Source organism: Glycine soja, chromosome 9 (assembly GCF_004193775.1).
Source record: "Glycine soja cultivar W05 chromosome 9, ASM419377v2, whole genome shotgun sequence".
Classification (NCBI taxonomy): domain Eukaryota; kingdom Viridiplantae; phylum Streptophyta; class Magnoliopsida; order Fabales; family Fabaceae; genus Glycine; species Glycine soja.
In genome coordinates, this window is record NC_041010.1 from 17,359,549 (window position 1) to 17,381,510 (window position 21,962).

General features: G+C 28.5%; 1 protein-coding gene across 6 annotated transcripts; it reads left to right on the forward strand.

Annotated features, from left to right (window-relative positions):
• Nucleotides 1-605: 605 nt before the first annotated feature.
• LOC114425644 (probable LRR receptor-like serine/threonine-protein kinase At1g56130) lies at nt 606-20,972 on the forward strand. Of its 6 annotated transcripts, XM_028392581.1 has the most exons (24): nt 606-735; nt 4,322-4,508; nt 6,400-6,471; nt 6,578-6,649; nt 6,750-6,821; nt 9,205-9,276; nt 9,653-9,724; nt 10,788-10,859; nt 11,362-11,433; nt 11,517-11,588; nt 11,699-11,770; nt 12,352-12,423; nt 12,518-12,583; nt 13,157-13,222; nt 14,749-14,793; nt 15,262-15,326; nt 16,417-16,793; nt 16,976-17,174; nt 17,598-17,756; nt 18,155-18,273; nt 18,524-18,734; nt 19,073-19,301; nt 19,417-19,567; nt 20,433-20,972. In XM_028392581.1, the coding sequence occupies exons 1-24, from the start codon at nt 636-638 to the stop codon at nt 20,817-20,819; spliced, it is 3,081 nt and encodes a 1,026-aa protein (XP_028248382.1). In that variant the 5' UTR covers nt 606-635; the 3' UTR covers nt 20,820-20,972. The 6 variants fall into 6 exon arrangements, with proteins under 6 accessions (XP_028248382.1, XP_028248385.1, XP_028248384.1 ...); XM_028392584.1 differs by lacking the exon at nt 17,598-17,756; XM_028392583.1 differs by lacking the exon at nt 12,352-12,423.
• Nucleotides 20,973-21,962: the final 990 nt, after the last annotated feature.

The window sequence follows — 21,962 nt, forward strand, 5'->3', positions numbered from 1 at the left end:
TCTATAAAATTTATTAATATATTAAATTTTCTACATTAATAAAAAAAATTTTCAAAAATTCATCCATTTTAAATTAAATATATTTTAAAAAAGTTATTTAAAAAAATAATATACATTTTACCAATTTCGTATATATAATATTATAAAATATTATGAAACTCAAATGATATACATCTAAAATATATAATATTAAAGTCATATAACAAATTTTGAGAGTTTCATGGGTTTGGTTTAGATATAAGGAGCCTTGCAGGAGTAGTACATATTTCTTATCCGAATTTGTGTTTAAGTCCTGAAGACTGTTTTCAAAGCTTATAGTGTGTTTTTTACACTTTTCTGAACCAAACCGTAACAAATCATACAACTAAATTTTACACTTGTGCTCCAATTCTATTAAATTTTAAATTTTAGGTAACTTATCACCTTATTATCTTATTATGTCAGCGTTACACGTGGGTTTTAGGTGAAATGTCTATGGTGTGACGTCTTACATATTAGAGTCAGCATGACCCACACATATGTTCACACTCATAGCGATTGGTGTTGCATACAAATCCGCGCGTCTTTGATAATAGCTATAAATTAACATGGTAAAGCGTAGAAAATTTAGAAATATAGCAAGCTTTATTCTCATCATGGAACGGTGTTTATTACTACAAACTTTGGCTTTTGCACTTGTTGCTGTTGTATGCATGTTCAACTTCTTGGTTAATGCCACCACAGATCCTAATGAAGGTGTGTCCCTTCTCTAGTCCTTTCTTTCACCTTTGATATAAAAATTTTGTGCATATCAGAAATACATGCAAGCTACAAACACCTTAAGAGAAAACATGCACACTTACTAACAAAAACGTCTTACATGAAGTTAGTTAATCAACTCACGCAAATCTTCCTGATCAATAGTCAGTAGTGGCCTTGAGCGCGACCGCCTAAGACATGCAATATTGAATTATGACATTATTTTCTTCCATTGCTATTAGTGTTAATTAACATAATTATGTAAATAAAGTCTTAACAAAAAATTATAATAATTATGATTCAAACTTGAACAATGAATCAAAATCAAATTTTATTATATTGAGTTATTAAAAAACATCTAATTATTTCTTGTACAACTTATAAAATAATATTAATTATTGTTGTTACTATATTGCATGCACTAAAAGAAGCTAATTTATCAAATTTGAAATTGTTAATTTTTTTTTTGTGACTGTTAAAATCTTATTTAAAACAATGACACAAGATAGATTAAATATACTTACTTTAATTTCTATTGAATATGATTATTTTAAAAAAATATTATGAATAAATTATTACTAATTAATTTTACCAAAAAAATACAAAAAAGAATAAAATTCAAATGATCGATAGGATATGATTTTTTTTAATTCGCCCAGGACACAAAAAATCTGAGGATCAACCCTGTCAATAGTGCCATCATTAAAAACAAAATCATTCCTCTTTCTTTTTTCAAACCCTTCACCAACCCACAATGTTACCACTAGTGCACTCCCGGATCGGATGGTAGAACTGTCACCACACCAAACCAGTTGTAAATTGACATCCAAATAGCATATTAAAATCTACAAGAGAACATAGCGTGTAAGTTTTTTTGCCGTGTAGTGAGGCACATAGGACAATTGTATATGTACCAGTAATTTAATTTGCTTTTATAGAGTGACCAGAGACCTTGTGGAAAATTAATGTCTAGAATCTAAAAAAAAGGAAAAACACTACCCAAACTCCAACACTCAGCCAACCCTAATGGTTCGAGTAACTTTTAAAGGTTTAAAAAAGAAAGCTTGTTAATTATGAGTATGTGTTAGGATCTGGGTTAGCTACTAAACGCTACTAACACTACAAGCTACTGGTAATTGCCTTCTTGCTGATTTTTATTTCCTGAATCATATTTATAACAAGGAAAGATTATGACATGTGCTGAAATTGCACTAGTCCGTAACAAACTCAAAATGGAAAATAACAGAATTGGTTTTATGCCCCTAACCAATTCTTACAACAAACCTATAATCTGTATTATCCTATTATCTATTCAGCAAGAATTCATTGTGCCCTTCAGACATAATCTCGATATTGGGCTGGTCTTTTGTAACTCTCTTGGGCCTGATGCTATCCTGTGCTTCATTGCTATCAGTGTGCACCTTAGTGCACCTTAGTTATAATAATAATAATAGATACGATGGATGTGTGATTTCATAAAAAAAATATAATTATAGGCATAAAAAAGAATGACGATTATTTATCTAAACCTTTTTTCTATTAAGATATGAGAATAACTTTAAAAGAGAAAAATATCGATGCAATATTATGTACATGACGCTTTTAAAAAATATTATATACATGGAAATATATATGAAAAGTTTATCCAATCCAAACATTATATATATTTATTATTATTATTATTATTATTATTATATTTAATGATTTTATTGTGAGACTATTGTTATAAGTCTTATTTATTTTTTATTTTATTTTATTTACTGAGAGACTGTGAGACTGAAGAATTTTTAATTGGAAACGAAAAATTAATGAGTTACAATAAGTATAATTTTAGTAACAATATTTTGAACTGAATTTTTTTTATTGTTTGAAATAAAAATAAATTCTAATTTAATGTCTGAAATCTGTAAATTTTTTATAATAGTCATTATCTAATAAATAATATTTCTTTAAAGTTAGATATTTAAATGATTATGAAATAAGAAGAAAAAAACTGGTAATCCTTTAACAGAGATCGCGTGCAGCTCATCATCATAGAACCATTCCTGAAGTAGGTTAATTTATGAAATTTCAGTATGTGTTCTACATTGAATTAATCTAACTTTATATGTCTGCGTATCTCATAACTTCGAATTTTTTTATGAGAAGGAATTCATTTACTTTAAGAATAATTCTTTAAAAGTTATTTTTTTATTTTCATCATCAATTTTCTTCGGATCTAATTTTTAAGATTAACTATTTATTACAATCATTAAATCTTAAAAAAAAAATAATAAAAATAAGAGGTAACTCTTTCGAGTAAGTGAATTTCTCCTCTTTTGTTTATATGTGCTTCAAATATTTGTAAGCATCACATACTTCATAATACATATAGTAATTGTTTTATCGGGAAAATAGAACCTTGGTTTTAGATCTGACGTATCATCATCTTTTCGTGACAATTTCTTTCTTTCTTAATTAAAGAGATGACACTTAGTGCCTAAATTTTCATGCCTGACAAAGATATTTTAGAATCTCGGTTCAAATTAGTTGAAACCATTTATTGCATGTATAAAATCACGTCAATGGTTTTTGTTGCTATACCTAAATTTTGATGTGGGTTTGAGTGTCTACCTCTACTTTGATCTTTCGCGTCAGGACAACATTTTTTTACAAGAGGTGTGTACCTATAAAAGACATTTTGATGGTTAATTAAAAAGGGAGTTATATGTAAGAATGTGAGAGAAGGTTAGACGGCAATCACTCAGGCTGAGTTTATTTAAACTTAAAAAAAAAATGTTTTTTTAAAAAGTATTTTTCTAATGTGCAAATAAAATTTTCTTTTTAAAATAAGCAATATACTGCTTATTGTAATAAGTCGAAATAATTTAGATAAATATATTGACTAAAAAATAGAAAATTGTTTATTTTATTAAAATAAATATTTTTTTAACGAATATGTTTAAATAAATTGACCAATTTGATGGTTTTCTTTAGAGATGATAATTTTACTAAGACTTTGCAGGTATTTGTAAAAATATTTACAAATAGATAAGGTAATATTATTATGCCATGCCTAAATATAAGAGTCTTTTTCAATTTTATTTTTCCTTTTTATGTGACTCTTTTCAAATATTTTTTTGCATTAATTAATTAAATTTTTATCCAAATACCCAATGTTATGCATTAAAAATATAAATATATTAAAGAATAACAAACATTAATTTATTAAGTAAAAAAATAATTAAGTGAAAAGAGAAAGATTATGAGTCTCAATATTTTTATGGGTATTATTGGCAAAATAATACAAATTCTTAAATTTAATCCAACTAACTATATTAACTAATTTTATTAAAGGAGGTGAATTATTTAAAAGACTTTTATATTTACTTACGCAGCTAGTATCATTTATTGGGGATGATTCTATCTTTTATAAAATCATACTATTCATTAATCATTCACCTGGCTAAATTTTGTTTATTAAGTAAACAAGATTAAAGTGAAAAAGTCTTAGTATATTAAAGGAGATACGTGATATGGTGTAATACAAAAGCTTTTGTTTTAACACATGGAATTGAAATATGAACTTTCCATTTTTATGCAGCGAGAGTTTTAAACGCAATCTTTGACAAATGGAGTATAATTGCGAATCATGAACACTGGAACATAAGTGGTGACCTATGCAGTGGAAGGGCCATCGATGACACATCTATCACTGATCAAACTTACAACCCATTCATCAAATGTGATTGTTTCAGGAACAACAACAATACTTGCCACATTACTAAACTGTATAGTCTTCTCTTTCCTTTTACGAAATTTTATTAGCGAAATTAGCAACTGATTTTCTTTGTTGAATTTTCTCACAAATTTAAATGAATTTTTTTTTCTTAGTAAAGTAAAGTTCCACACAAATTTAATTAAAGTACCAGTGTTAAGCTTTCTACGATGGGTTGAGCCAATCTGTTAGTTTGATTACACAAATTTAATGAGATATGAGATAGGATTATTTACATTCCGGCCCCGCTTCCTCTTTCTATGGATGAACCATTTACATATAGTTTTCATCACTCAGATTCTGGTTCTATAATGGTCGTTAATTCGGCGACCAAGTCGGCCAGGCACTTGGCCTTCATCGCCCCCCTTGAATTGTACTTGAGCCCAAACTGAAACAACTCAATTCACTAAGCTATCATTCAGCATATATGTGGCTTGAGATGGAATTCAAAAATAAATTTTATGTCATCTTCATCTGCTATACTAATTTTATGCTTCTCCCAACAACTCCATTTCTAACATCAACTCTTTCGTCACTAAAAAAGACCTCGTGTTGAGTAGGAGAGTGAGTTAAAATTAAATGGCAACAACGGACAAATGTCGTCTCTAATATTATTGTGGGTTCATGCTTCTCCTCCTCCACCATGTTCTCCAATTTCTGTTTCTCTCAGTGGGTGAATTTATTTTTCTAATAAATGATTTTTTTTTTTTTTGCATATCACTTTTTCATTAGGTGACTTAATGAAAGGTGAGTGGAATGATATATTGAAATAGTAAATATGACCAAGAGATTAATTGGTAATTAATATTTAAGGGATTTGTAGTAGTAATTTGCCAAAGAACCTAAGTTTAAGGAAGTTATATACTCTTTTTCTCGAACTATAAAATTCAAGATATGAATTTACAAGATTACATATTTCTTCATTATTTTAACTTCAAAAAAATTATAAATTATTAATGTACACATTTTGAGTCTATAATAACAATACAATATGCATTGTAAATTAATAAAGTTGTGTACTAATAATATATATTAAATTTTTATACTAGATGAAATTTTTTGTTAGTAGAAAATTAAGGGACAGATCAGAATGATGTTCCAACTTAAGGAAAAACCTTCAGGTTCAAAGGGTATGTACAAAGGAACTTATTTCATTTATAACATCTAAAAATAATGAATAAAGGTTCAAATTTGCAATCTGTTAAATATGAGACTTTACTTTATTTCACTTAATCTACTCTAAGTTATTTTTTTCTTTTGAGATCCACTCCTAGGTTATCTATATTAAGAGTTTTATTTCTATTACACAAGTATTACAGCAACTAAAATAAATTCAATAATGTACTAACTATTAATGCCATGACATTCTTTTGTGACAAAACAAATTACCTTAAATTATCAATTGATTTTATATTATATAAAATTCTATGGCATAAGAATTTTCAATCCTACAATTAAATTCATAAAATTTACCATGTATATAAATTATTAAGGTGTAGGTTTATAAAGATTTATACCTCATATCAACAGAAACATATATGTGTAAAAATAGATGTTAAGAAACGTATGGTGTATTTGATTGTGTTTTTATTTTTTAGTTTAAAAATTATTTTATAAAATATTTAAAATAAGTTCTGAATAATTAAAATAGAGAAAGAAGATGAGATATTCCAAAAAAGAAAATGAATAATAGAAAGCCGAAATTAAAAAATATCAAAAGAACTTCGAGATGTTTTTTAATTAATTTAAAAATTGGAAAGAGATATTAATTTTAAAAACAATTTCAAAAAATTTCTTACCAAACCAGTGTTTTAAGTTTTCAAATAAGAAATAGTTTTTAATTAAAAAAAGAAAAAGAAAAACCTTTAATATTCATGTATTGCTTGCATTATTTCTTTCGACAGGAAGGTTTATGCATTGAGTGTGGTGGGTGAAATTCCAGATGAGCTATGGACTCTAACTTACCTCACAGAATTGTATGGTGCCTTTCTGATGGATTTTTCAATATCCAGTTTTGAAAATTTTGTTATTTTCTTATTAACCAATTGATGAACCAATTAATGTTCCTCAAATTGCAATTAGGGATCTTCGCCAGAATCACTTGACTGGTTCTATATCTTCGGCCATTGGAAATCTAACTCGTATGGAATATTTGTAAGTGGGGCCCTTTAATTGAATTGAAGTTCATACTAATTATTACTCTGTACTTGTTGTTTGGAAAGATATATCTAATGTTAAAATTATTCTTCATTAGAACCTTTGGCATCAATGCTTTGTCAGGGGAGCTTCCGAAGGAGTTAGGAAACCTTCTAGAATTGAAATCACTGTACGTTATTTACTAATTAATCTTTATTTAATTACGTGAGTTATTTTAGTGGAACACTTTTTTAACTGAGGTATTAATTTATTACCTGACACCGCATTGTTGCTGCTCTTTTAAAAATTGAAGTGGATATGTTGTAAGGTGTGACATTATTTTCTTTTCCCCTTTTAATTTTCTTTTGAAATGAGGTTCAATAATTTATTAATTAATTCATAATTGAAGCTACGTGAAACAATTGAGCTGCTTAATTCAGGTTTTTTCTTTTTTTTGGAATGCATGCATGATGTTGTGCATGTCATTACCCATTACTGTGAAAATATAGTTGTGTTTGGCTAAATAATTTAATCCAACATCTATTGAATGGAAACTCTCGTCACATGAAACTCTGTAAGTTAAATTGTAAAGTCTAATAAAAAAAGCTTATAAAAAGCCATGATAAATTAATTGCATATATAGCTCAAATAAATGTATAAGACTTACAGAAGTCTTTCAAATACTCCAAAAATGTATGAAAAATAATTAGGAAAAGCACGAAATATGCACGTGCATGGATGGAAATTAATTTCTTAGGAGTGTATTTGGATGAAAGAATTTTAAATTCTGAGAAATTTTAAATTCTAAGAATTTCAAATACTTCAATTGAAATTCTTTTATTTTCAAAATTTCGTATTTGGATAAAAAAAATTAAAATTGTGAAGGTGAAAGAAAATGAATATAAAGAGAAGAGAAGATATAATTGATGTATTTTCAAAGAAAAGAATATTGATGCGGCATAGAGAGTCGCAGGGGAACCGGAACACGATGGCGTACATCACCATACTCAACCACAACATTCAGTCAACAATACAAGGCATGATCCATACCCTTCGCGCTGGTGAGCACCTCTACCGCGTGATAGGTAATGACAGCTGCTCCTCTGATCACGTGTCCCCCTATGCCCACACCTGATCGACGTTTCGCGAGCTCATACGATATTTCTTGGAGAAGAGAATCATCGTGTGAGGAAAGAGTCGCAAGTTCGAGAACAAGATTTCAGGAACTTTAAGGTGGAAGAGAGGATGAATGTTATAAAGAAAATATAGGAACGTTTTGGAAGGTTCTTCTATTAAGAAGAAAATTTCAATTTCTCACCTTTTGGAATAAAATTAAAATTTCACATTTTTAGTTGTTTAAAAATCTATTTTAAAATTCTAAAAATTTAAATTCTTTATAAAAGAACATCCAAACAATGAATTTTAGATTAAAAAAATTTAAATTTTCTGATAAATTACTTTCCTCAGTTAAAATTTTCTATCCAAACACATTATAGAGGAATTCTACATTTCCTTATCGGTTAATTAATTTGATGGTTTAAGAGGTACTTTTATACATAAAAAAAAATTGTCCTTTTTGGTATCATCACCAAAACAATCATTTCATCACAAAAATGTTACTACTCCAATTATCTATTTGACTCTTCACATTACACATTTCTAGGTCACACGTATGTTAATTATAATCTATATTTATATACAAGTAGTCCATAAGATTCCTTAACAATTAAAGTGTTGAATACAATATTTGAATTTATATTAAATCTTGAACGAATAAAAACCAAATTTTTTTAAAAAAAACCCATGTGTTCTCAAAGTGAAACATCGATCAATATACTTATTGAATATCTTCAAAATATATATATATATATATATATATATATATATATATATATATATATATATATCAAAATTTAAAACAATATCTATAGTGTTTTTATAAATGATCCTTTGTTTTAATTTCTAAGTGATGTGAGATTTTATGACAAAAAATAAGAGTGGTCTAGACCCTTTTTTTAGTATCAATATTTTTACCTTAAGTTGTTGGCATTGTTCAAATCTTTTTATATCTAAGGTATTGTCTATTAGCTTAGATGCTCCATACACTGTTGCAGTTTTTTGTTCTTAGTAAAAAGTTCTTTAATAATTTAAAGAAGATGTTTTTAAATTATTCTTAATCTCGACTTTTAAGAAATGTGAAATTTTGTGACTGTCGAACATATAGAGTATAAAACCATCTCAAAAGCTTATAATTTTGGAAAATCTAAATATTATATACGGAGAGCTCTTGTAATCTGTCAAATGGTGTTTCCGAAAGAATTCAACTAGATCTTTATTCACTTATGTAATGAAGGAACAAGTATTATACTCTTGTCTACATTAGGGTATGGATAATCAATATTACAGAACAGACTTTCACGTTCTTGCATGTGTGATTTAGAAGAAAACAATCTCTTTCTTTTTGTTTGTTTAAAATAATAGGTTGAGTATGGTTAGAAATTTGAAATATTAAGGTATTACAGTGCGTGAGAAATTTATTATGATATTTAGGATTTGTTGTTCATTATTTGCAGGAGTTTTTCGTCAAACAACTTCTCGGGTTCATTCCCATCTCACCTTGGGAATCTGGTAAACTTAGAACAACTGTAAGTTCATTGATATCTAAGCTTCTGCATTTACAGCGACAAGATTGAAAATGAATCTTGAAATTATTTTTGTTTTGCCCCTTAGTTCCATATTTTGTCTAATGACAAACAAATGATAATCAATCAATTCTCTCTCGTGCTATGGCATTCAAGAATATTTTTCTATATATATCTTTATATATCGAATATAGATAGTTAGATACTACATGTACATTTAATTTCTAAGCATTCTTAATTGCTACATACTCAATTTTTAATCTAGAGTAGGCTTTGGATAGTGCAAATGACTGTTTTTCATCCAAAAGTGCAGTATGTTACAGTCTTAATTATATCTCTAAATAACGGGATGTTAATTTCAAAGAATTTTTTGTTGTAGTTATTTGGGTAGTTCGGGAATTAGTGGTTCAATTCCATCCACTTTTTCAAATCTGAAGAATCTGAAGATCGTGTAAGATATTGCTATTCTCTTTGTATATAACATGATATGATAATTATTGGGTTAAAATTGTTTGGTATCTAAAAATTCCTGAATTTTGCTTGTAGTCTCTATAAAAATATATTTAACCTATTTTTTATCTGTCGTTATTTTTTTGTTACGCATTACACCCCATGAGATTAAATTGTATTATGTTAAGTGCTAATTAACATGTCTTATAAAGCTAAATATTGACACTATATATAAACGTAGATATCTTGTGTACTGTAAAAGCCACAAGGTAACTGGTATGACCCGGTATGCTTGTGACAACTTGTGTAACATGATCATAGTCACATGGTGACGTGTGTGGCATGGTGGTGGTGGTTATGTAGAAATCATGTGACAAGTGTTATATATTTCATTTTAAGAACGAGTACTGTTTTTCATTTCAAGAAAATTCTTAATTTTTTATTTTGATTCCCATAAAATTCAAATTTCACCTGAAGGGTGTAAGGGAGCATACACTATAAGATATGATACAAAATTGATTTGCATTGGATTTGAGTCACTCATTTGTCATCAAAGTAAGACATGCATAGTTCCATTTTCACCTTCATTGTTTATCCCTTATATTTAACGATACTATATGTGATTTTGTTCAAGAGGTGAAGGTGAATGAAGAGTTAGAAATTTCAAAAAATCTAAAACAGGATAAAAACATGAAAGCATAAAATCAAAATTTGAATTTTGTGGGGGAATAAAACCCAAATAAAAAAATATTGAGACTTTCTTAAAATGACGCATAAACCACATTTGTCACATTAGTATCAAGTTGCACAAATTGTCTCATGCTTATCACGTCACAGAATGATGTATAAGCTTTTTTAGATGCATCAAACACTATATCCAATTTAATCTTAGGAACTAAAATTCCTAACAAAACAATAAATGAGCATGAAATATGGTAGAACATTTTGTAGGAACTACAAACAAAATTTGAGAATTTTTCAGAAACTAAAAATATATTTAACTAACAATTATTTTTGCATAAAATATATACATGAATGAAAATTTTTTGTGTGGATCATTTCAGATACATGAATGATGTGGAACTCAGAGGCAGGATACCAGACTTTATAGGGAATTGGTCTAATCTTAATGTCTTGTAAGAGAACATTAATTTCAAATATATTTTGTTGATATAAAATATGTTCTAAGGTTTTGTAAATAACTTTTCTGTCAAAAAACGTTTTATAAAAAAATTGATTTTTTATTTTAATTTAATATTTTTTTTTATTTTAGCCATTACAAATTTTAAATTATTTTAAAAAATTAACCCCTATTTCAGTTTTATGATGACGTAGCATATGTTTAACTATCTCATATTACATGCCACCTAAAAATAATTTTTAACCAGACATAAATATGCATGAGACACGTTAACTTATCAATAATTAATAAGAGGGATAATCTTATATAATTTGAAATATGCAAAGACCAAAAACAAGGAAAAGAGTTTTGAAGTTTTGAAGAACATAATAAAGCAATATTTATAGGAAAAAAAATACATTTAAACCTTAATTTTTTTTAATTAAGCAGCAAAATGTGAAATTAGTTATATATACATGTGTTCTCACAGTTCATAAATTGTGTATCTCTTCACATAGGAGGTTTCAGGGTAATTCTTTTGAAGGCTCAATTCCCTTGTCATTTTCAAATTTGACTTCTTTGATAGAGTTGTGAGTACCATCGCTGTTAACTTGTGTACATGTTTCTGATCATTCGATAAAAGCTAACTGCATCATGTTTGATGTAAATGTAGAAGAATAAGTGGTTTGTTTAATGGGAGCTCTTCACTGGCTTTTTTGAGGAATTTGAAGTCTTTGAATATCTTGTAAGGCCCAACTCTCTATATTAATGACCGAGAGACTATCTAGTACTATAGAATTCTTTATATGTTATTTGTTCTAATGTGATATAACAACTTAGTTACAACTGTTGCAGGGAACTGAGGAATAATAATATTTCTGATTCAATTCCATCCTTTATTGGCGATTTCCTTAATTTAACCCAGCTGTGAGTATCACTGCTTTATACACACTTTACATGCATGTCAATATAGAACAATAATATAATTTTATTTCCTAAAGAGCAACAAATTAGAAAATGGTGAATTCATATTCTATTGTAAGTTTTTAGTTTCATAACTGGTACGATGATAGTTAATGTTGTCAAATTTAAATAAATCTAAATTGAATAAACTTTTTATTAGAAATCTACTTATTCAGTTTTGGCTCTCCTTAAACATAGTTTAGACTGACACATATTAATATAAGTAATAAGGAATTTATTTCTTAAATATGGTTTCAAGTTTTGAATTTGTGAAGAACCAAAAAAATGTGCTGGGAAGGACCTTAGACCCAAAAACGAAGAAAGAAAAATAATTGCTTGTTTAGATTTTTGTTTATCTATTGTACATTTAAAATTTCTTTTTTGTGCGGTGGAAATAATATTCTACCTTCCAGTTATTTTTCAGACAGGTAAAGTTATTGATTATTCGTTCATTTCTTTGTTTGCAAAAGGAAAGAGCAAATTTTTTGGCAGTTTTCTAATTGTGTGCATGTTGCAAAGCCAGATAATTATTTTGAATACTGCAGGGATTTAAGCTTCAATAATATCACGGGACAGATTCCAGACTCAATTTTCAATTTGGGTTTACTTTCTTACTTGTAACATGCCATTCCTAAGCCATTATCATGGATTTTGTAAAATTCTTTCACAAAACCCTTAAAACACATTTTGATTTACTTGATCTAATTTCAGGTTTCTTGGAAATAACAAACTAAGTGGTACCCTCCCTACCCAAAAAAGTGAGTCTCTTCTCTACATGTGAGTATTTTTTTACTTATAATTGTAGTGCTAAAGACTCGAGTTAATTTATACATGCAGTTTCCTTCATCGTTATTGTACTATAAAGTACTGCCCTAAATATATAATTGTTGTACGTATAGTAAATAGGATTATTATAATCAAAATCCTTTCCTGCAATTATAGAGCAATTTTGACACAGTGTCATATCATTGGTGTGTGCCCTATGCAGCTAGTTGCTATAATATTAGAAATTTATGCCAAAGAGAATTTGTTAAGAGACATTTAACACGCCCTATTAATTCTTTCAAGTTAACTACTTAAAATTAATTATCAAATTATTAAATGGTGGTACTTTTACATAATAAACTGTTTATTCTTTTTCCAGAAATGTTTCGTTCCCCATTATATACTAATAATTAGCATGTCCTTCATCTTAATTGGATTATGACCACCTGGTTATTTTACAAGAAGTTATTAAATAATAATGAATAAAAGAAGTTATTAAATAATAATGAATAAAAGATGTTATTAAATAATAATGAATAAAAATGTGTTGTCAATGATCATTTTTATGATTTACAATGCTTGCAGAGATTTGTCCTATAATGATCTGTCAGGGACCCTTCCTTCTTGGGTAAACAAACAAAATTTACAGCTGTAAGTAGTTTGCTTCTATTTTTCAACCTTTTTATCTTTCAATTTTCTATAGTTTGATAATTAGCATTCAATTTCAGTTGTGTACTGCACATGAACCTCATTCATTTCCTTTAATATGTATAATTTTTTATTTTATTTAATATATAACTAGATATTGCAAATTTTCTATAAAGATTAATTTCATTAGAAACGCTTTTTGGTATGCATGAAAGCTTTTGTAGAAAAGTTGATACGAATGTTTATAACCAATCATTGTTGGAAAAAAATTAAAAAATATTGGGTAATAGGCAAACACACAATCATGTAAAAAAAAACGATAAATGATTCTCATTACTTTTTTTTTTTTAATCACAAACGTAAGTTTGTTAGATTTTTAACTCTGACCTCTTTCTTCTTGCTTCCTCCACCAATGGATTAACCATATATTTCCCTCCATTTCTTATATATCTTACCATTAGTGATTTTGTTAAAACAGATTCAAATCATTTAACTTATTTTTCTAATTTTATATATATTAGTTTTTGGGAACCTAATAATTTAAATTTAATGTTTGAAAAAAAAATCTTTTGCAGTTCCTCATTTTTTTAGGCTAAATGTAATTTTTTTGTCATTTATATTTTAATATTTTTTTATTTTAATACATTAAGTTTTAAATTTTTTATTGTGGTCATTTTTCTATTTTTGTAAAAAAACATAGTGTTTCATTAACTTTTAATTTTTAAAATAATTAATTTAAAATAATAATGATTAAAAACAATCACTATATATGTATTTTTTAAAAATAAATTACATAATTTATCACCTACATAAACGTGACCCTACCGTACAATTCAAATATGTTTCTTATATAATTTGTTTTTAAAAGACATATAGTAATAATTTTTAATTGTCATTATTTTAAATTAATTATTTCAAAATTTAAAAATTAACGAAACATCAACATTTTTAAAAGAAAAAAAAAAGACTAAAATAAAACTTTAAAAAATATAAAAACAAAAATAAAAATTTTAAAACTTAATATATCATGACAAAAAAAATATTCAAACATAACCTTTTTATCACTTACTTTTTTGTTATATTCTTATTGTTAGTTTTATTAATAGCAGTCTTATTTTAAATAATGTTTTCTCAATTTTGTTTCCAAGCTACAAACTGGTACCACCCAATCTTGAGCACTGAATATTAGTACAAAGTCAAAGCAAATGTAAAATTGATATCAAAACAACAACGCTTAGAATAATTATCAACATTTGAATAAAAGAGGACAGACTAGCAAAAATGAAGTTCAGTTTTTATTGTTGCGTTCCTTTAATCGATACAGAAAATATTTAATCACCTACATTTGAGTTTATATATTTTCATGTTGGCGGTAGAAAATTGTACAATAATTGGTCGATTGAGGTTTTGCTCTATTTATGTTATATAGACAGATACATATTATTTATATTGAAGTTTATTTGGTTTCTAATATTTTTATTATTGTCAAATGAAACAAATATTGACATATTTTGTGGTATGGTATGCAGCAATTTAGTAGCCAATAACTTGACAATAGAGAGTTCAAATAGCAGGTGATTTTTACTTATTTTTAACAATGATTATTTTAATAGTTCATGGATAATATTGTGTGCATTTTTTTTTTGAAATGATGTGATATTTGATCAACATTTAATCATTTGATCCTAGTTCTTGGTCAAGAATTCAAGAGTGATTGGTTGGTTGCACATCTTAATTAGGATATTTCAGCTATACAACTAAGATTGATCTAAAATATTATTCTTCCAAATTAATGTAATTAATATTTTTTTTTAAATTACGTAAAGTTGTCGTTTTTATTTACTACCATTGATAATCGTGCACAATCCATTTTCATCATATATATAATTCTCATCCATTATTTCTGTGGTTTCATATCTTTCATTGATATCTTATAACATATTTATTACATAAATTAATTGTTTAATATATGTTATTGCTGAAATCCATATCTCCATATATGCACTTTCTAGTCAATCTGACGAAACATATTTTCTTTCTAGGGGTTTGCCTCCGGGGCTAAACTGTTTACAAAAAAATTTTCCTTGCAACCGTGGTGTTGGAAGATGTAAGGATGACTTGAATCTTGGCTAAAATTGTTAAGATGTTTCACATTGATTAAGAGTATGATTAAAGTATTATCTATAAAACTTAAGTAAACCTTCCCCCTCAAGTTAGCTTAGCTTATGAGGCTGATCTTGCGAAGACGGTTATTTTCCCAATGAAAATAACACAAAATAAAAAAAGGAAGACACAGTATCTTTTCTCTGAGAAAAAATGTATCTTGCGAAGTGTGAATATCTTCTTAACCTTTGAGGAAGTATTGATAATAGTTGAAAAAGCTGACGAGATTGAGACGCTTTCGTTAAAAGATACTGAGTATTTCTTTATATCATTTATTCAGTCTAGCTAATGTTCTATTGATTATCAACTTATACCTTTACTTGAAATGCATGGCTATCTGTTGAAGAAAATGTTGTGAAATCAACACCTTTTCTTTATTCATTGAACTTCTATATTTATGCTAGTGTATGTGTTCTATGCATGTATGTTGTTTAATTTATGCTGCCTGTTTCAGTATGCAAATGTATGTGAAATCAAACACCTCTTTCAGCAAAACAAGTGTGAATTGATATATCCTGCTTGATTATGTTGTTATGCTTATACATGTTCTTTTGGGTTATAAAATTGACTCTGAATTTTAGATATGTAATTCCTTGTTTTGTTTTGGATAGTGGAGTTAAGACCCATTTTTAGCAGTAAGCCACTAGAAACTAGTACTTTAGGTTTCTAGTTAATGTCAACCCATTTGGTTTTTTTGTTTTGAAAAATAACACTATAAAGCTTTCCTCCACCCACTTCATCATGGCTATGTTGATATCTACCATAGAGCAAGTGGGTGTATCATCATTTGATTTTATTCTCCCATATGCTAAAATATCAACTTATACGTCTCCCCCTTGTAAGTCCCCGGCATCTATGAGGATCAAGCGTTGCATTTCCTATGCAACTGTTGGGAATCCAGAGCCAACTTGAATTTCTTCATCCATTGATATAACTTTTTAATTAAATAAGTATTCAGTTTCAAAATAAGTTCAAGCTAGAATTAGGGGTTCACACACCTCGCTATAAAATTTTTCTTCCATCATTTTGTGCAGATTATGATTTTGCTATGAAGTGTGGTGGTCCTCAAATTACGTCATCAAATGGAGTTGTGTTTGAAATGGACAACCAAACTCTTGGTCCAGCTACCTATTTTGTTACCGATACACATAGATGGGCCGTTAGTAACGTCGGATTATTCACTGGGAGCAACAATCCTCAATATAAAATAACTGTATCTAATCAGTTTACTCAAACCGTGGATCCAGAACTCTTCCAGACAGCTCGACTCTCTGCTTCATCACTGAGATATTATGGCCTGGGATTGGAAAATGGTTTCTACAACATCACCCTCCAATTTGCAGAAACGGTTATTTTGGATAATTCTGAATGGAAAAGTCTTGGGAGAAGAATCTTTGATATTTATATTCAGGTACTTCTGATTTTGCCAAATGGCACTTTCTTAGAACTCATAATGGTGTTTTGTTGGAAGGATAAACTTCTACTATACTTGTTCCAAAAAAAAAAAAAGAATAATCTAATACCTTTTGAAATTTATTATAGCTTCTTGATTTTGTATTTACTTTTTCTTTTATTTTATTTTGGTCATTGCAGGGGACTCTTGTTTTAAAGGATTTTAATATAAAAAAGGAGGCTGGGGGCATCTCTTTCAGTGTTGTCCTAAAGAAATTTAGGGTTGAAGTGTTAGAAAATTATCTAGAGATCCATCTCTTTTGGGCTGGAAAAGGGACTTGTTGTATACCAGTTCAAGGTACTTATGGGCCCCTGATTTCAGCCATTAGTGCTATCCCAGGTAAAACTTAAAAGAGACAGGCTTTTCATATATTTGGTCCAAACACATACGTGAAAATGTTGTTTTTTATTTTTCCTATTTTTGCTAGTCATTATAGTAATGCCTCCTTATTTTTCTTAAACATGTCCTTAATTACTGACTTTTCACAATGTATAATCTTCTTTTATGATTTGTGTTTGTGTAAGCTACATTGACTCATTACATTTCTTGAATAAAATTATGCTGTCATGAATGATTTAGAACTTAGAAGTAATGGAAAATTGATATTTTTTTGTTGTCATTTTATCATATGACACCTCTTTGTCTGCTTCTGTTGTATAAATTTCACAACTACCTTTTAGTGATGTTCATTACTGATTTTCATAATGTATATAGTCTTTTTTATATCACAACTATATAATATTTTCTATATGGGTTGTATAGATTTTAAACCTACTGTTAGTAACAAACCTCCAAGCAATAAAAGGAACAGAGCTGGTCTAATTGTGGGGATTGTTGTTGGTGTTGGAGCTGTAAGCTTTCTAGTTGTTCTTGCATTCTTCTATGTCATTCGTAAACGAAAGCGTCATGATGATGACGAAGGTAAGTATAGTATAATATGGAAATCACACCATTTAAAATGTTTTCTCGCATATTCATAAATGTAATAGTAGATTATAGCCAATGCATCTATTGCATGGTGCGATATGTTACCATCAAGAGGGACATTCCATGTTTGCATGTTTTGAAAACAAGAGGTTATTCTCAACCAGCATATTCTATCTACATGTTTTCATATTTTAACCAAAAGATAGACAATACATGTCCACTTACGCTTTTTAACAAGTCATTTTAATATAAAATATTCTGGTTAAATTGGTGGTATGCAAATTTTCCAAATTTAATAACTAGAAAATGAAGCATCACCATTCCAAAACCCCCATCTTGAACATAATATGTTCATGCTTTTCCAACAAAGACATTGTTTGTTGAATCTGCAGAGCTTTTAGATATTGACACAAAGCCATACACTTTTAGTTATTCCGAATTGAAGAATGCTACAAATGACTTTAATATTGGAAACAAGCTTGGAGAAGGAGGTTTTGGGCCTGTTCATAAGGTAAATATTTAGTTAAAGTATTAGAGATGGTGGTTTCATTTCACATCATAAAAAAGGTCAACATTGTCAATACTAATTCACATAATCCTGATGATCTACTAATTATGTTTTGTTGGTGAAAGTGGTAAAGATTTATGCTAGTATGAAATATTCGAGTCAATTATAATACTTTCTTTAACCTAAAACTAAGAAATATATATGTTGCTCATATAGTACCAAGAGTAACACTTTTTCCCTTTTTCTCTTACAGGGAACACTTGATGATGGAAGAGTTATCGCTGTGAAACAACTATCTGTACAATCCAATCAAGGAAAGAATCAGTTCATAGCTGAGATTGCCACTATCTCCGCTGTGCAACATCGTAATCTTGTTAACTTATATGGATGTTGCATTGAAGGAAATAAAAGACTTTTGGTCTATGAGTATCTTGAAAACAAGAGTCTTGATCATGCAATATTTGGTATGATTGATGTTATTTTATATTCTGTGTATATATATATATATATATATATATATATATATATATATATAGCAAATGCTTGTAAGGTTTATTATGTGCAAACCATTATTTTTTAATATGAATACCTTACTAAGTTATAACTAGAGAATATTTTAAAATATATTAATGATGTGTTGATTAAGGTGTTTATATTAACATATCCTCTATATATATATATATGTGTGCGCATGTTAGAGATATTATGCAATTTTAAAGCCTCCATTGAATAGCTTTCGTGACAACATATTTGCTCCTTCTTTGTTAACAAATTAAGGATAAATATGGTTTTGTTTGAGCAGGAAATTGTTTAAACCTCAGTTGGTCTACACGCTATGTTATATGCTTGGGTATAGCCAGAGGTTTAACTTATTTACATGAAGAGTCGCGAATCCGTATTGTACACCGTGATGTGAAATCTAGTAATATTCTTCTTGATTTGGAGTTTATACCAAAAATATCTGATTTTGGGTTGGCAAAATTATATGATGACAAAAAGACCCATATAAGCACTCGTGTGGCTGGCACAATGTAAGTCATTAACACCTAATCATATTATATTAATTTTTGTTCTTTCATTTTTTATTGCATGTAATTGTTTTCATATACAATAAACTTTTAATGTACTCAATTTTTTGTGATGAAGTGGATATCTTGCACCAGAATATGCCATGCGTGGACATCTTACGGAGAAAGTTGATGTATTTTCCTTTGGTGTTGTGCTTTTGGAGATAGTTAGTGGAAGGCCAAATTCTGATTCAAGTCTGGAAGGAGACAAGATGTATCTTCTAGAATGGGTATGGATTACTCTGCTTCCTATGAATGTTGCCGTATTTACTTTGAGAAATTGTTTTTTATTCCTAGCTTTAATTAATAAATTGTTATATTTTTTCCATTTTATGTCTTATTTTTATTTCTTATACTACTTTGGAAAAAAATCAAGACAAATTGACCATTTTGTTACTAAATCTGAATACAAAAAATACAAAAAAAATAAAACTAAATGACCTTTTAATTGGTTTTCATTTTTGTCATGTGTTTTCATTTTTGTTGTTTCTCTGCTTTCAGTTATCTGTTGCATAAAAAAATAAATGATCTTTTAATTTTATAAAGATTTGAATGAGCATTGGTCCATGAAAAAATTTCCAGCATTTATTTCAATTATTATATCTGTGGAATTATAATTTTAAGTTCAAACACTTTCATTTCCATTTTGGTTTTGAAACCAACAAGTTGAATAAAAAAATCAAAATATCAAATTCCTTAATTGCTATTGTAAAAAAAAAAAAAACTCTTTATAAGTTTCTTATTTATAATTACATAAGAATCAAACAATATTGAAACTAATACCTTGTTTGGATAATTTTTTCTATAAAAGTGAAAAAAAAAAATTAAACTTCTTATATAAGTTAAAATCTAACATATGTGCCTATAATTTTATCAAACTTTCCCCATTTGTACTTGTCTAAAAGTTTCCGCTTGTATATAAGTTGATTTTAACTTATAGATAATGTTTAATTCATTTTATCTTTCTCCAGTTTTTATCAAATCCCGTTTAATTTGTCACCTTTATTGGTGCATTTATTGTTCAAATTTAATATATTTTTATTTGAATATCTTTGTTACTTGGCCTAACTCATCTTACTGGTTATTTGCTTTTAGGCCTGGCAGCTACATGAAAACAACAATGTAACTGATCTTGTTGATCCTAGATTATTATCTGATTTTAATGACGAGGAAGTAAAACGAATTGTGGGAATATCTCTCTTATGCACTCAAACATCACCAATATTACGACCATCAATGTCCCGTGTGGTAGCAATGCTTTTAGGAGATATTGAAGTGAGCACTGTAACATCAAGGCCTGGATACTTGACTGACTGGAAATTTGATGATGAGATTAGCTTCATGACTGAGGTTGCAACCAAAGGATCAGATACAAGTTTTTACAATTCTTCAGCAAGTTTTAGCATAGTAGGTGGAGCAGATTATTCACCAATTGATGCTTCCAAACCTATCCTTCATGAGACTCTAAGTGAGAGTTCGTAAGAATTTGTGTTATAGTGCTTTTGATTGAGTGTACAAACAATAATAATGGCAATGTGCTAGGAAAATTGTGTTCCTTTCTTTTAGTTTTACATGTTTTTTAGCCTTTGTTGTTTGACCATAAGAAATGAAGTAAGGACTTGATAAATTATTTTATAAGTTTTCTTGCAATCGAAGTAATCAATAAATAAATCTAGATGCTTTTTTGATTGCTTTCTTGATTTCAAGATGCATTATTGATTGCAGTCTTGATTTTAAGAAAGCAATCAAGAAAGAAATCAAGATGCTTCATTTTTTTCATTATTGAAATCAAGAAACCTATGTTTCAAGGAAGTAAGAAATCGTTAAAAACCAAGCACCACGACCAGCCATTGGATATTAATTAGAATCAGTACCATAACAATCTTCATTTCTAGAAAGTGATCAGGAAAGAAATCAAGATGGTATGTTGATTTTATTATTGCAATCAAGATACTATGCAGATGATTCCATGGTGTTTAGGGAGCCTTGCGGGGAGAATTTATGGTCTATTAAAGCTATTCTTTGGAGTTTTGAATTAGTTTCTGGATTAAGGGTTAACTTCAATAAGAGTAAGTTGTTTGGAATCAATGTGCCCGCTAATTTACTAGAAGGCCATCTGCTGTTCTTAATTGTTCTATTGCAACAATGCCTTTTAAATTTCTTTGTATTCCTATAGACGCCAATCCTTGATGTATAGCATCATGTCAGCTAGTTCTTAATTTATTTCGAAAAAGGTTGGGTGGATGGAGAAACCACCATCCTTCTTTTGGTGGAAGAATCACTTTGTTAAATTCGGTGATGTCAAGTTTGCCAGTATATTTTTTCTCATTTTATAAAGCGCCAAAAAGTTCATTCGTGAGCTAACAAAGATGCAGCGGAGGTTTCTTAATTTGGTCTTGCCTTGGTGATGCAAATAAAATTTGTTGGGTTAAATGGGCTGTGATTTGTCTATGATCGAGAGGAGGTTTGGGGTGAAGCATTTGGACTCTTTTAATACTACTAGTGTCGATATGATGATATGCCAAGTTTGGAAGTGTCGATATGGAGGAGGAGAATCTGATCCCAAAGAGGTTTTAGGGGTAGATAACACGGGTGATTTTGAAGGATCTGTGTCTATTGTATCAG